The following is a 17,336-nucleotide window of genomic DNA, read 5'->3' on the forward strand; positions in this document are numbered from 1 at the left end:
GAATACACAACTTTAAAAAAATAAGATCTTGGATCTTACAGTTCATTGTATTTTGCCTACAAGGTTCAGACAGACGGACATTGCCATACCATAATATGTCCAGTTTTTGACGGGCGTATAAAAAGTATTTACAGAGTAAAGTAGGTCTGGCAGTCAATATCTAGGATACTTTTGAATAAATATAACATGACTACAGAATTTAAAATATATTGCATATTTGGAACATTAGAATAGGTCCGAAGTACCCTTAGTTTGTCGTACGAGGCGATTAAATGGGGCGGTTCTTCGGATGAGATCGCAAGTGTGGAACGATAAAGAACCCTCCCTGCCCAAAGGCCATAAGCATCGACCATAAGCCTAAATTTTGCAACCCTTCACCGGCAATGGTGACTCTCCATATGAGGAGAACATTCTCGAAAGGGACGTTAAACAATATAAAATAAATCAATCATATTTGCATTAATAAATCGTTAACATTAATTTTGTTTGGAAAAATACTGACGGAGCTGGGCGGAAGGGATACACGATCCATTGGTAAAATGCTGTAGCATGAATATGGTTATTGTAAAGAAATCGAGGTAAAATGTATACATTGCATGTAAAATGAATTCAAATAATACATTTTACTTTAGCTTATTCTTCAATTTTTTGGTGGGAGTAAATTTTCGCCCTCTGTGACAGGTATTCGATATTTTCTTACATATGATATCATTCTCATGTAATGCAAATTCATTGGAAGTGAACAAATGGTATTAAAGTTTGCACTGCACTATTAATTTAGACACCGATACCTTCCTAGTGAAATGGTGAAACATTAGTAGACAGATGGTGTCACACATTCCTGAAGTATGCGAATCGATTTGTTTAAATACCCATAGCGACTTATAATGTGTATTGAATGACCCGAACAGGCTCCAATATGTCGATATTGTATGCTGGAGAGGGATAAATAAACTAAAGCAATAAGCTGGAGATAGTGTGCAACTTGAAAATGCCAGACGCATTTTTATTTCATAAAGGACATAAAGCAGTCGGGTTTGTGGTTTCATTTTTATTACTATTCCAAAATAGTCTTAATGAGTATCTAGTTTCTGTCGCAATATTCAAAATTGAAAATGGTTCAATGCTGCATTGTGGTGGCAGACTTAGTATGGGGAAATCTCAGTTACGTAATACAACCACATGTTTAGAAACGTAATTCATTATTCACGCTATACCAGGCTCTCTCAAGAAGTCTTGTGATACCAAATGTGAAAGCATTTTAAATCTTTTGTCACGTGATATCAAGCTTTTGATATCAAGGTTAGACGCCATTGTACTGGTCCTATTAGTAAACATGTGGCTAATACTTTAGTTTAAAACGAATGACCATCTGTTTTATTCCCTAGGAATGTGGAAACATGATATCATTCATTTTCCTCACATGGAGTCTTAACAAAGCCCATCAACCCAATCTCGTAAACTTAACTGAATGAGATCTGCCAACAGAGAAGCCTCGCTGTTTCAATTTTCAGTGGCTCTACTACAGGCTTCAGATAATACGTTATAGATCCTGTCTAACACTTTGATCTGTTTGTACAATCAGTGAAGTAGAAATAAGGTGGTTTGTCAGTCTTCGAAAGGGTTAGCTCTCTAACGTCTTTTGGGCCGACACAACAGTCTTTAAAACATTTATGTTGTCTACTTTAACAGTATCCATGACGTCTATTAAATTCACATTTATAATGCTTTTAATATACATCTGTATCTATCATAACTCTAACCTTATTAAACTCACATACATCGATAATGTTTACAACATACATCTGTATTAAACATAACTCTAACCTTATGAAGGGGTCACAACTGCTGTTATTGCCATATTGCCGGGTCGGGAGGTTCTTTGCCTTCATTAATGTCACCAGTAATTTTTCCGTTTCTCTCTCATATTCAACGGCAAACCACACCCTTCCGATATGATCCATAGGAATTTCATAATCGTCATCCTCGTCAACTATTTTGTAGAGACTGGGATCGATAGACCCCAAGGCATAGGCACCTACAATTCAAAGGTCATACAGTATAGAAACCTACAACACAACAAAATGTCACACAACATAGATAAATGTACTACAATATACCAAAAAGTCATACAGCATAGCCACCTACAAAAAGTCGTACAGCATAGATACATAAATCAAAACAAAATGTCACACAGCATAGATAAATGTACCTACAATATACCAGGGGCCTCCGTGGCCGAATGGTTAGAGCATTACGCTCAAAAGCACACGGCCTCTCACCTCTGTCGACACGAGTTCGAATCCCGCTCGCGCCGGCAAGTGAGAAAGTTTCCCAGTTTACTTTCGGAAGGTCGGTGGTCTCTTCCCAGGTACATTGTATCTGGGTTCTCTCTTCCACCAATAAAAACTGGGTGCCACCAGATAACTGAAAAAATGTTGAGTGTTGCGGAAAATATCAATCAATCAATACAACATACCATAAAAGTCATACAGCATAGCCACCTACAGAAAGTCGTGCAGCAAAGATACATAAAACAAAACAAAATGCAATACAGCATAGACACCCAAACACAACAAAACAGTCATAGGTGCCTATAATATAATAAAGTCTTACACTGATTCTACACACAAGTACTCTGAAGTTGATGTTAAAAAGATACTGGAGTTCCTCATTGAGAAAACTTCGTAATCTCTGGTGATCAGGTCTTCCAACAGTATGTAGGAATCCCATGGGCACGAATTGTGGTCCTTTATTAGCTGACCTGTTTGCATATTCTTACGAGGCAGAATTTGTTTAAAATCTTCTACACGAGAACAAATCTTTTGCTGTGGCTTTCAATTCGACATATGAATATTTTGATTACTGTTTGTTATCTTCACCTTTTCATCGAAGTTTTATCCATCACCAATAATCATTTTCATTGATAGGTTGATTCGATATATCCCTGTGAAATCGAAATAAAAGACACCACAGAGTCGTCTACTTCTGCTTCGTATGCTTCGATATTTTATTGAACATAGATGTTAATGGCAAACCAACCTCTCGAATTTATGACAAACGGAATGATTTCAGCTTCTCCATCGTCAACTTCCCATATCTATGTAGCAATATTCCATTATCACCTGCAAATGGTGTTTATGTCTCTCAACTGATTCGATACGCAAGAGCTTGTTATGCGTATAGTATTTTTTAAAAATCGAGACAAGCTACTGACAATAGTCTCGTTTAAAGCCATCATTTCGCATTTATGGTCGTTATAACGATATAACTTACCAATGCAACCTGTCATTGCTTCAAATGCTGTCTGACATGTTTCGTACCAACTGAGGCCGTTATTTGCATACTAAGTTTGACTACGGATTACTCCGGTTACTTGATCAAGATAAAGGGCTCACCGGCGTGACCAGTTGACAGGTTATGCTTACTCCTCCTAAGCATCTGATCCCACCTCTTGTATGTACAGAGGATCTTGTTTGCCCTACTCATATTTTGTACTTTTTTGGAGTTATGAGATTGGTCACTGTTCGTTATCTTAACCTTTTCACAGCATATGCACCAACAGCATAACCCAAACAAATCTTACAGCATAGACACCCACTACATAACAAAGAGTCATACAGCATATACATCAACAGCATTACACAGTGTCATACATAATAGTCACCTATAACATAGGACCGTGCGTTATATACACCCATAAGACAACAAAGAACTATGCATACACCTACAGCATAAGAGACTCACACAGCATAGGAACCTACAGTATAACAAATATTCATAAGCATAGGCACTTACAGCATAACAAAGATTCATACAGTATAGGCACTTTGGTATGCTGTTTGTGCCTATGCTGTGTGAATATGTTATGCTGTAGGTGCCTATGCTGTATACATATTTGTTATGGTGTATATGCCTATGCTGTATGACTCTTTGGTATGCTGTTTGTGTCTGTGCTGTGTGAGCCTGTTATGCTGTAGATGCCTATGCTGTATGACTCTTTGGTATGATGTTTGTGTCTATGCTGTGTGAGCCTGTTATGCTGTAGGTGCCTATGCTGTATGACTCTTTGGTATGCTGTTTGTGTCTATGCTGTGTGAGCCTGTTGTGCTGTAGGTGCCTATGCTGTATGACTGTTTGGTACGCTGTATGACTCTTTGGTATGCTGTTTGTACCTATGCTGTACGATTCTTTGGTATGCTGTATGACTCTTTGTAGGTTCCTATTGGTACATGTACATGTACCAATAACACAGCGAAGAGTCATCCACATCTAAATGTTAATAACATCAGAAAACATAGTCCTGGCTACACAGAAAATAAATACCTATATTGAAATGCGTCCATATAACCAATACCTCATGTTCGTGGAGTAAACTGTGTAGGTTGTGGAGAAATTCAACATCATTTTTATAAACACGAGATACCCATACTGTCGATACCACGACTAAAAATGTTGTACATCCGCTATAAAATTTTAAAGTTTGGCGCGTTCAAGATCCTCTATAGTGCGTGTGCTTGTTTTACGTCCCGTTTGTGAATTTTCCCCCACCTATACTGTGACGTCACCATCGTTGGTGAAGTGCCACATAATTTTACTCATGGATGTCGCAGTGGATGTTCTTCATCGTGCAAACGCTTACCATGACATAGAACCCTAGCAAGGACATTCTGGCTCTAGAAAATGTCTGGTCTGAGTGTACGTCCGCATAATCGGCTCAAGGAAACGTCCGGTCAAAATTTACGTCCGCATGATTGGCTGAAGGAAACGTTCAGTCGGCATTTACTGACGCGTGATATACCTAATTGTTAGTCTTCTTAAAATCATCTCAAAGTGCTATGAAGTTTAAATGAAAAAAATTCAGAAACTATATCAGAAGAACGCGGAATATTAATAGTCCTGAACCGTTTAAATCGAGTCCAGATTGTAGAAACATTCGTTATATCTGCTTAAGGCTAATCTATAGACGTAGATTCCCCGTGGGTATTCGTGTTGTAAAAGATAATTCATAAAGAAATTCCACTCCCGTCGAAGAATTCTACATATTCTGACTTCCGAAAATGTCAGACGGATTAACTACCAATGTATCAGTTTTACTGCATATTTTCAGAACGAATATATATTACGCCACAACAGGCCATTCATAAACATCAATCCCAACGTTCCTCAGCAAACAATGACGTGATAGGTCAGGAATGATATGAAATAGAAGTACCGACATTGACACAACTACACCGAAATCAATTTCATTCAGCGAAGACCGCCGCTCTCGGGTCGGAGTGTGCGTGTTGCTTGTCATTTCAATCTGTGTTCTTAAAACGAAAATCATCCCATTCTACCGGAAATCCGAAATCAAGACCAGGAATCAGGCTAGGTTCGCTGTAACGACGTTAACAACGATCAAACTTAAAATAATTACATCAGTCTGTATGGTGGGGGGCAACTTAGTGCTGTCAATGAGCAAGAAATATTAAACAAACTACGTGGACAATATTTCTTAAATGTTCGAGTGTACTTTCGCATTTGTTTTTTGGTTAAAAAGCTCGACAGTTAGTGCTATGGTAAAATCAAGCAACAATTCATTGATTATGTGCTGCTTGACGAAATAATTTGATAATCACGGAACATGAGATCGTTGCACATCTCGCCTTAAGCTGGCAATAATGTGTTTTCTCGCATGGTTAAGCTACATCGTTCGGGGAGATAAAAACACCTGAACGTAAACGCTCTTCTGACCAAAAAGATTTGGAACACTGACCGGCAAAGAGAATCCACTGCATACTAAATAAACGTCATCTTTAACATCCATCCACGGGGGAACAAAATATAAAAGAGGACAATACATCCAGTGGTAATATGTAAACGTATTGTTCGCAGAATCTCATTATAAAACCTGGTGTCAACGACCGACTGTCAGAAGTAGAGTATTTTCCCTGAACTTGGAAGAACGAACACATCAGCGGAGTATAGATTAAGTCTAAGTTGAGACCATACGAAGACTGCTGAGAACTCTTCACTAGTATAAGTGGACAATACATTAATCATTTGGGTCCTATAAAACGTTTAGAAGATGAAGATGAGTGAATTACTCGATAAACCTCGGGAGTCTTATCTATGTCAAGAGAATTCTTTATTGGACCATGTCAAGAATAGTTATGAGGAAGGACGCGGTTTTTATGGATATCACTGTTAATTGAAACTTCAATACAAGTAGGGCGACATTGAACATTGGAAGTATGTGATTGAATGCTTGATTTTTAGATATGTACCAATATAAAATAGACGAAAGGAAAAGAAAGATGTACTACTTCCTTTGGGTTAAAGATATAGGTAATAGAGTTGTGGGTTTTGTCCTCAAATGAAGAGCTCCAATACTATTTCTTTGTAAACAGAGAACTCAATTCATTTCAAAATAACATTGAAGTACATTGTAAGAAGTTCAGATTCTACCTGCGTGAACTGGTACCCACAATTACAACCTATATACTAGTAGTTACTTAATGTCTGTGAAATATAGATGTGTTATTTGTGCTATCTAGTCTTCCGAAGCAATTGTTATATCACGAGGATATGAAAATATAAAGCAATTGCAATAATACACTTGCATTGCAGTTTTCTATTTTCAGAGTTATAATTCAGGCACTCTGTTTATCGGAAATCACCCCCAAACAAATGTTATTATATCCCGGTAGTGTTCGGGTTTATAACAAAATGTCGTTTTTCAAAAATAAGGTGGAAATTCAAATTTTTAAAATAACATTAAATTGCATTGAAATGCCTAGAGTATTCTGACCTACCCGGGTTTGCAACATCTGAAGAAGATATGATGTATGTCTTAATGTTGGACATATCGTTATTGAGTTTTCTTCGACTTTCAAGTTTAACGTGTAAGAAAACAAGCATAAAGTATTCGTACTATTTCAAATGAACAGACTGTGTAGCTAATTGAAACACATTACCAACAATTACCTTATGAAAGGTGAAGATAACGAACAGTGATCAATCTCATAACTCCTACAAGCAATACAAACTAGAGAGTTGGACGAATACGGACCCCTGGATATATCAGAGGTGGGATCAGGTGCCTAGGAGGAGTAAGTAACCCCTGTCGACCGGTCACACCCGCCGTAAGCCCTATATCTTGACCTGGTAAACGGAGTAATCCGTAGTCAAAATCAGTGTGTCAAGAACGACCTAACAATCGGTATGAAACTAATCACACCCGTTTCCTGACAGATAAACGTTTTTATGAGATGAAGTTTCGTACATCAGTAGTCAAGGTTGGAATAATAGTTGAAGTTTTGAAATTTGTTGCACAATTCTGAAACTCTCTGACCGCAAGCTAAGTAATCGAGTGAAATATGAGAAAATCGTTGATGTTAGCCTCTGTGGACCTTCTATAATTAAACGTTGATAAGCGTAACAACGATATGACGACGCTAATCCCTTGTCTATTCAGGCAGACTGAAGCGTCTGTCAGCGCCGGAAGTAGTTCTTGGAGGATATACCCATCCCGACCTTTCAGAAAAGCGACCACTCTTGTTCACGCTGTGTGGAGGAAATGCGCAAATTTGTTTTAATAATGGGAAGATTCCCAGCAGAAGATAAAATATACGATCTGAGTCAGTCAAAGGACCCTCCTGGCTCTAGAGACAACAGAGACCACGGCAACGAACATTTTTAGCACGAGTTACACATACGCACAAACGGGTAAAATAAATGATACAAATACTAAACTGAGACCATATATAACACAACGATACAAAATTAGTTATATATACTGTGTATGTTATTCTGTTTTTGTGTGGTGGGTCTCTATACTACTACTTATGAAATCTTTTCAAACAGCCAAAACCAAGTGCTGCATCTCTTTGAAAATGTTAAAATCAAATGTTAATAATCTTTTAATTTTAGATGAAATGTATTCTCAAATTTAGACAAACATAATAATATCAATCTAGAATGGATACAAATGCAATATTAGCAACAAGAGTTTGAAGAACATATTTTCACAAATAGCATGTTTTTCCAACGGATAGAGATAGATTTGTTCTTCTCTAATTAACAAAATCATGTAATAGTATAATCTCCATAAGTTATACGCCTGTTGGTTCATATGCTATAGATAAAGGAAACCTTTTAAATAATGTTTTTTTTTAACACAATGCCTATGCATCTATATGTAATATAGTCACTTGAGAAATGCACAATGTTTTGTCATTTTTCTGCATACATCAAGAATTTAGGACACTATTCAAAGATAGATAGAAATTTACCTGGTATTTCAACAGAAGGACGCTTGACGTTTAGGGGTGACGTGGGCTCCGATAATACTCCTCCCCCGGACCGAAACTCCTCGGATGATCCTCGCTCTATCCTCCTTGTCAGCGTGGATTGTGTTGGCACAGTGAAGGGGATCTGTTTCATGCTACAAGGCAGAAGAATCATAGAATGATACCGCCTCATCGCAAAGTCATTATAAAGTCCGCACATGACACGACACAGCGAAATCCCCCTGTTCAAGTTACGTAAAACTTTCTAGTAAACCGTCTAGAGTTATATACTTCCTATGTAATTTTAATTCTTATTCATGTATTCCTCTGAATCAATACTACAATAATCCCGTTTTAATATGCTTTCGAATTCAAAGCAGAGCGGGCAGTGGAGAACTGTAGAGCGAGCTCGCGACACACAGTGATCTTAATCGAACGCACCGTGGACGCTTGGGAAGCTGACTAACAGCACTGTGGTCTTGCTATAAACCGCCCGGGTGCAAATCAGGTTAGCCCGATCCCAGGATTAAGTTACAAAACCACTGTTTGATGATGGCGGATTCCGATTTGTCTCCTAGTTCCTTTTTCAATTAATGGACTCGAACATTAAATTCTTCAAAGCATAACTGATAGAGTGGTGTTTGTTCTAGAAAAAGCACACTCCATTCTGCAAATATTTTTTGTCGTTTCTGGGGAAAAATTGCGGTAAAATGGATGAACTGGTTTGAGTAAATGTTTTAGTTCTCAGGTATTGGTCGTGCATTCAATTAATTAAATGACGCTACTGTACTGATGTCACGTAAGCGTGTTGCAGACCACAAAATACCACGAAGCCCTTGCCTTTCTCTCCTCCTAAAGTATCAAAATGATGTTTTTGCTAATTATCGTTTTGGTGAATTTCTGGGAGTTAGAAAAAAAAAGACTGAAAACTGCAAGACTGTACTGAATTCTTATTTATAAATTAACGAAACATAATACTGATGAATTTCATTAGATGCATGCATTTTACATATACATGTATTTATCGATCGTTTTAAGGAAAGCAGACGGTAAGTAATTTACTAGACAATATCAAAATACGTCAATCAGCATTATATGACACGTATTCAATACTTATGACTGTCGCACGTGCGGATGACAGATGTTTTATATGATTCATACAGATACAGGGAACCAAAAACATTCAAGGGGTGACGGAATCATCTCGCCCTGCAAACGGACTGCAGGGGATGTTTATAGATATATCAGGCATTTGAACAAAGTCTAAACTTCTATAAGATAAAATAAACCGCAAAATCTACCTCTCATCAATAATAAGGAATATCGCAAAGTACCAGTGAAACTTTGTATGACGTAAATATACAGAAACCTGACATTAAAATTGATAGTTTTACGTCACAGGGTCTGGATGTTACACGTGAACTGCTAGTACATGTTACTGAAACTGTACAGTAAAATGGGACTGCCAGTAGATTTAACCAAGACTGAACAGTAAAATAGTAATGAGTAAATGGACTGCCAGTAGATTTAACCAAGACTGAACAGTAAAATTGTAATGAGTAAATATATTGAGAGTGGGCACATAATACGAGTATAGCATATGTTACTCTGCTGGTAAAAACAAATGGTTGTGGCGCTACTAACAATATCTTAACGATTCAGACGTTTATATCCATAAAAGTCATAATTTTAAGAGACAGAGAAAGAAATACATTCTTTACCCTTTGAAGTACTACGTAATGGATTATAAAACAATTTGAATTTGAATTCCTGATGCCATCACATTTTCTTCCCCATTAAAATCATCAACTTTAAAGTAATTTCTTCTTTAATTACATCCGGGTATACGAAATGTACTTACAACCCGAGTTTAGTTTTGTGTAGTCTTGGAGTCTGTACCCTAACTTTGCATTTTCCCCCAGTAACATGTCAGATGTGATATTTAGAAGAAAAAATTGCACCGGAAAAATAGCTACAAATAATCCATTAAAATGATTTATCATTGATATAAAAACTAATAAAATTCTATCTGCGCTTTGATTATTGAAATGCAAGCGATGTCACGCTGTGTTACAGAACGTAATGTAGAGTACATGTTGAATTTAATACAATGCAATAAATATCTAAAATTGAGCTTTGTCCTAATTGACTGACGTTGCACTTAAAACTGGATGAAAAGGCAGAAAAATCCCCACCGGTCACTGCATGACGGTTAACCGCCACTGATTATGCTAGCACATATTGAGAATAGCAAAAATTACGTGAATTTTATTAGTACATACAAAATTCCAAGAGGGTGATTGTTTTCGAACGCCGGTTGACGTGCCAATAGAGCTATCAAATTCATGCATCAGTTTACCAGCATCGTCAAGTAACCTTTCCGTCTTCACGAAATCATTTCACAGATGAACTGGACATCGGTCATTTATTGATTGTCAAATAAGTACATCTATTTTTAGCACCAAGTATACCGTAAAACGGTTATTTTCTGCGGGTGAAAATTTTTGCGATGTGATCCTTAAAGGTATCAAATTTTATTCTGCGTTTCCAATTTCTGCGGTTGCTTTATCTATCTATCTATTTACCTATCATCTATCTATCATCTCTATTCATCTATTCTCTCTCTATTGCGATTTTAACTTTTGCGGATTTTTTCCATTCGCAAAAACATGTACACACCATGTATATGTTGTTAGTTTCTCTTTCAGTGTGTGCTGTGCCCGCCATTTTCCCCATATCGCCACTGTCAGTACCCTAATGTTGTATTTCATATTGAATGAGGGGCCTCAGGGTTGGTGTATCTAAAATATCATTGAGTACAATGTTGTCTGACGTGTTTCATACCGATTGTTAGGCCGTTCTTAGGGGCCTCCGTGGCCGAGTGGTTAGAACATAGCGCTCAAAATCACACGGCCTCTCACCTCTGTCGGCGCGAGTTCGAATCCCGCTCGCGCCGGTAAGTGAGAAAGTTTCCCAGTTTACTTTCGGAAGGTTGGTGGTCTCTTCCCAGGTACATTGTATCTGAGTTTTCTCTTCCACCAATAAAAAAACTGGACGCCACCATATAACTGAAAAATTGTTGAGTGTGGTGGAAAACATCAATCAATCAATCAACTTGGCACATTCATTTTGACTACGGATTACTCCGTTTACCTGATCAAGATACATGTATATAGGAATTACGGCGAGTGTTACCGCTCGACAGGAGATACTTACTTCTCCTGGGCACCTGGTCGCATCTCTGGTATGACCAGAGACCCGTGTTTGCCCAACTCTTTATTTTGTATTCCTAATATGAGTTAAGAGATTGATCACTGTTCGATATCTTCACTTTTATAGGGGTTATTAGATTGATCACTTTTCGTTATCTTCGCCTTTCATCTGTGAGATGTGATAAAAGGAAGGCTAAACACCTGGATGGTTTAAACTTATCATCATCTGCACTATACGTATCCGTGTATGAAGTTTCACGAATACATCTTTATGTTTTATCAGAAATGAGCTAAGTGAGTTTTAAAGAATTGGACATAAAAGACAGGATGTTTGCAAGAAGTTTGATATAGGGCTCATGGCGGTGTGACCGGTCGACAGTGGGTGCTTACTCCTCCTAGGCACCTGATCCCACCTCTTGTGTGTCCAGGGATCCGTGTTTGCCCAACTCTTAATTTTGTATTCTTTGTGGGAGTTGATCACTGTTTGTTATCTTCAACCTTTTGATAAAGACATTTTCATTCTGTGTCAGAACAAAGTTCAAACTACAATCCAGATGTGAGGTCAAGGTCATACGAATAATCAAGGTGACATATTTGTATATAATCATATATAGATTCTTATAAGGTAATCTGTAACTAGTTTAGAAATGAGATAAACACAGAATGGGAAGGAGATATTAATTATGAATGGATTTACCATTGAGAACAGACGGACGGGTTTATCATTACAGAACTCTCAGGTTCATTCTTAGATGTCAATGTTACGGTGATATATTATGTAAAGAACATAAAATTGTTCCCGATAACCAAAAATAAAGAGAGAGAACAAATCGAGGTCACAATATACGTTTTCGGTACATTTGCGACAATCAGAAATGAGAATTTTACAAACAGTAATAAATGAAAGTATCGCATTGTCTACACTGGGGGTTTACACAGTTCCCTACAGAACCGACGAAAGTTAAATATTTTCATAAATTTTGATTAATACTCTTTATTTGGAGGGAGGGGGGGTGGCGTCGATCACACATTGTTCTCTGATTAAATAAGCTCGAACGTTCGGAGTGGAACAAGATCTGTCAGACAACGACACAGCTCACCGGGGATAGTGGTTAGAATTCATGAAGAAAAAGAGAAGGATTAATTATGAGAAACCTCCCTGAATAAACATTACGTATGAGGTATACATATGAATGGGATTGGGAACACACACTTAAAAAGCCTTTTTAAAAATTGTACTGTAAGTTGTGAATCATATAGATTTGCTTGGAAGAGTAACTGCTGCAAAGCATGTAACCTCGTCATTCGTCCAGAATATATCATGCAGGAATAATGTCTTGGAAATGAACCATTCAAAGGGGCATATGCAGTAAAGCGAGACTTTGAATGTCAGTTGTTGAGTTAAAAGAGAGATACTTTTCGAAAAATTAATGTGTAGTTGAACTTTGTCTTTTTAAAGCATGTCTTGAATAGACGGGTAAGTACCTATTTTATTTTGTAATCAACTCCTCTTACAGCATTTATAGACGGTACCTATTTTGTGTAATGTTCAAACCTCATTTATGAAGGTAATTCTACATGTATATCAATATTCCTTCTTCACTTCTCAATTCCCCTGTTAATCAGGTAGTTCCTCGTGACTATTTCCATTGATATCCTTGCACAAAATGACAAGATGGTCTTGCCAGTTTATTGGTGATCATCTTATACTTCAACTTCGAATTTCAATAAAATGTTTCTTTGTGACAATCAAGCCTTCTTAATTGAAAGTTTCATACCTAAGAAGATATGTCTACATATTTAGACTACGGATGAGAAAGTACATTTTTCAATACATTTATTATAAATCCATACGAAATTCCGAGGCATCTATAGGGTAGACTTCTTAAAAGCATTATAGATATGATTCTCTGCCACAAATACTTCAGTTTATTTTTTTATTTCATCCGATCCATGTACTGCTGTTTCTATGATAGATAACATGTTTTAAAGCAACCAGGCCGTTTCTGTTCTTGAATCGATTTTTTAATTTACATGTACAAGTTAATTCTGAACACAATTTACATATTCTAGTGTTTGTCACATCTCATTTTGTTTTCAACATATTTTCTATCAAGCGATCTATATGTAAACAAAAACAGGACACAAGCCTTGCTTACATAACAAAGAACTGTGAGTGTTGTATCTCACTTGTAACTCAACAACTGACTTTAGAAATATCTGAGTTAAATATTGTAAACATCAAAATGGAACAATTAAACATGAGAAATATCAGTTCAAATCGTGTCCATTCCCTTAAAAAAATTGAATCTTGCTGTCTCCACTGAAGGGTGGACTCACTCTCCAGATATTTGTCCCAGAGAGCTAAAAACCAGGAAGGATTTCGCCAAGGGTGTACTATGGATCTGTAACGCATGACCCTTGTCTTGTCACAATACAAACAAAGATTGATTGGATTGAATATTGTTTTACGTCCCTCTCGAGAATATATTTCACTCATATGGAGACGTCACCACTGCCGGTGAAGGGCTGCAAAATTTAGGCCTATGCTCGGTGCTTATGGCCATTGAGCAGGGAGGGTAACAGGTCATGGCCCGATAGAGCGCCACCTGACGATCATGATGTACCCAGTGATCTCCATTTCGCACTCCTCCTTGTTACAATGCAGTTAGAAAGACCACAGAGCAACGGAAAACAATATCTAATCATCAGTGTTATTGAGCCATTGGTTTCTACTGTTGACATAAAGGAATTAATATAAGGATCCACAAATTAAACACGCCCTGTCGCCTGAACTTCTACACACTGTGTTTACACAGATACGTCTGATTACACAGCTTCGCTATAATTAACAATACAATTTCTTCTTCTTCTTCTTCAAGAAAACGTTATCCTTTATGTCCGTTGGCATGAAAATAAAGACTGTAATCTGTTTTCTCTTTTCAGTCAGTGTTAGATGTCACAATTACTAATTCATTTCAATCTCGTGCAAATTGCATAAACTATAAACGAACTATTCCGATTAATTAGATGTATCAAGAGCGATATTATCGTCTTTATTGCGATCTTGGGGATTTTAAAATAAATGTTTCCGCGACATCAACAAGTATCAAACAATTCAACATCACCGTGTTGGTTGATAAAAAAAAAGTTTACTTGTAGATTACCCATGAGAACTATGAATATAAAATATATAAATTATACAACATTTTAGCACCGTGCCAATAAAATATATTTACTCACAAGGATAAATTATGTAACATTTCATAATGTTAGTCATGCTGCATCATTTTTTGTTTGAAATAATGAACAGAAAGACCCAAGACGTTCGGTCATATTTAAGTTCTTTTCGATCTGACATACATCATGCGAAAAACTGCATACCCCTATATATGTAGTATGTAAGTAAACTCAATGAGAAGTAAAATTGCTTTATTATGGCTTAGAGTAAGGCCTATAAATATTCTAAACAGCACATTGATATGCATACAGTATGTTGTTGATACACTAACTCTTCCGATGAGCTTCAACATAATGAAATTTTCACGAAGCACAGCAATCATTAACCCCCCCCCCCCTCTGATATAAAAACCTGGAGGTGAATTTGAAGAAAAAACAAAGAGTGGAAAATCCTCAAACGATATATTTCCTATGTAAGAATTTTTACCCTACCTTTCCACCACCCGATGCATTGCTACTCCGATCACAGAGCACGTTATCGTCTGCTGTTACACCCGGTCATCACTGCGCGAGGTGCCACGCGGGTAGAGAGAGGGCGGCTTCACAATGATCGAGCGGCGTGAAAAGCCGCACACTGAAATTACGTTCATATCTCAGATATTTAAATGGCACCAAACTACGCTGTAGACACATAACATCTCGATTAAAAAGCTTTCTCTGCTTAACATTAGTTACAAATCTGTATCGAGGAATTTAATGTGTGTAAAAATTGTTATATTTTATGTCTATTCAATAATTTTATGGAATAACGGAAGGTCTTCAAGCATTTCCCGATGGATCTGGACCAAGGTTGATACATTCTTTGTCATAGAGACACTGCTGCTCTCGACAATGTAAAGAGAGTATGTTTTGTGTTGAGATTATGGGCATCTTTTGTTGGTGAAACAAAAACAGCAAAATGTCAATGGACATTGCCAGAGATAAGAAAAATAGTCAATCATGGCAACAATGACAGAAAAGAATAGCGGAATGGCGGGTTAATCTTTACTTAAGTAAAAACAGTCATGAAATGCTCATCTTGTACCGAATAATTAGGCACCATTCCTTAATACTAAAACTCTACTACGTTGATGAATAACTTTCTTCACAGATAGAGCTGTCACATGATACTGATGTAGTTAGATGTACGTGTCTTTTCCTTCTGCAGTACCAGGAATCTCAACGCCAATCAATATCATCAGGTGGTAAGATCATATAATGCATATACAGTGTATGTACCAATCATATTGTATTGCACAAACACATAAAGAAACTAGGAACGTCATTGAACTCCTTGACCCAATTTGTACAGGGATTCGCTAGAAAGAAATAAAACTTGTCGTTTTTCTTGCCGTTTTGGTTAGAATTCAGGAGCTGTTTGCATGGTTGGCTTTTGAAACAAAATCTAATTTTTTAAAAGAAATATATTAATTGTTTTGATGTTTTGCGTCACACTCAACAATTTTTTAGTTATCTGGTGGCGCTCAGTTTTTGTTGGTGGGAGAGAAAACCCAGATACAATGTACCTGGGAAGAGATCACCGACCTTCCGAAAGTAAACTGGGAAACTTTCTCAACGGCGCGAGCGGAATTCGAACCCACGCCGACCAGAGGTGAGATGCCGTGTGATTTTGAGCGCGATGCTCTAACCACTCGGCCACGGAGGCCCTACCCCCCCCCCCAAAAAAAAAATTAAAATCACCACTTTTGTATATGTCATGTAGAAAAACATCAACATTAAAATTTCAGATGATATTCAGAATTTAACAAGATGTGTGTTTGTGAAATACTGATATCCCCGTACGGTAGTAAAGTAATGCTAGTACCGAAAGACAGGTCTTTTTACAAGGAATACCAATGTAAAATATTTTAAAAGCCTGAACAACCATTAGAAAGTTATGGCCTTGGTTTTTCAATTGTAGGTCAAACTCCATGGTCAAAGTCAAATATTGAACTGCAATATTAAAGGTGAAGATAATGAACAGTGATCAATCTTACAACTCATTGAAATTGTTGACAATACTTCCTGCTTAAGTACCCGATATGAAGACAATTATATACTTCCAAAATTTAAGAACGAAATATAGAGAAAAATGATTTCTTCCAGCAACTGATGTAGAGAACTGATGTAATAAGAAAGGAAAATCTATTTGTCAATTTTGCAGAAGCATAATAGTACTACAGAACTTCAAAATTACTTTCTTTTCGGAAAAAGAGTATCAAATATAATTCATACAAAGTGAAGTCACAATTGTTGCTGAACTATGATTTACTCAGAAGAAAGATTGATTCTCGTAATTGTCTATGTGGAAAAATAGAAGCATATGATTTTTTGGGGTGTGTTTGCAAAATATTTACAAATCCAAGAAGATGCCATGTTTAACGAACTATTTAAATGCACGAATTATCTCTATTCAAATTAATTAATACCTCCTTTAAATTGTTTTTTTTAATGGGTTGCTCGTTTCCATAGTAATGGATTATTTATGCAGAAAAAATAGGTAAGAGAAGATAGAAAAATTATTTCATTTTCATTTCAACCAAAGTAATTTCCAATATTTGACATAGAATTTTATGTTACATGTTGAGGCAAAGTACTAACATTTTCTATCGATATTGAAATTTATCTATAA

General features: G+C 36.9%; 1 protein-coding gene across 4 annotated transcripts in view; it reads right to left on the bottom strand.

Moving 5' to 3' along the window:
- LOC125669917 (synaptotagmin-15-like) overlaps positions 1 to 17,336 on the bottom strand; it is a 122,470-nt gene that overhangs the window by 15,971 nt on the left and 89,163 nt on the right. For 3 of the 4 annotated variants that reach the window (XM_048904752.2, XM_048904753.2, XM_048904755.2), the window contains 2 exons: positions 8,277 to 8,428; positions 1,828 to 2,038 (listed from right to left, as the gene is read on the bottom strand). In XM_048904752.2, the coding sequence (XP_048760709.2) occupies positions 1,828 to 2,038; positions 8,277 to 8,428 (363 nt within the window). Of the gene's footprint in view, positions 1 to 1,827; positions 2,039 to 8,276; positions 8,429 to 15,157; positions 15,315 to 17,336 lie in introns of those variants that run through there. The other variant, XM_048904754.2, reaches the window with a different exon arrangement.

This window comes from Ostrea edulis, chromosome 4 (assembly GCF_947568905.1).
Source record: "Ostrea edulis chromosome 4, xbOstEdul1.1, whole genome shotgun sequence".
Classification (NCBI taxonomy): domain Eukaryota; kingdom Metazoa; phylum Mollusca; class Bivalvia; order Ostreida; family Ostreidae; genus Ostrea; species Ostrea edulis.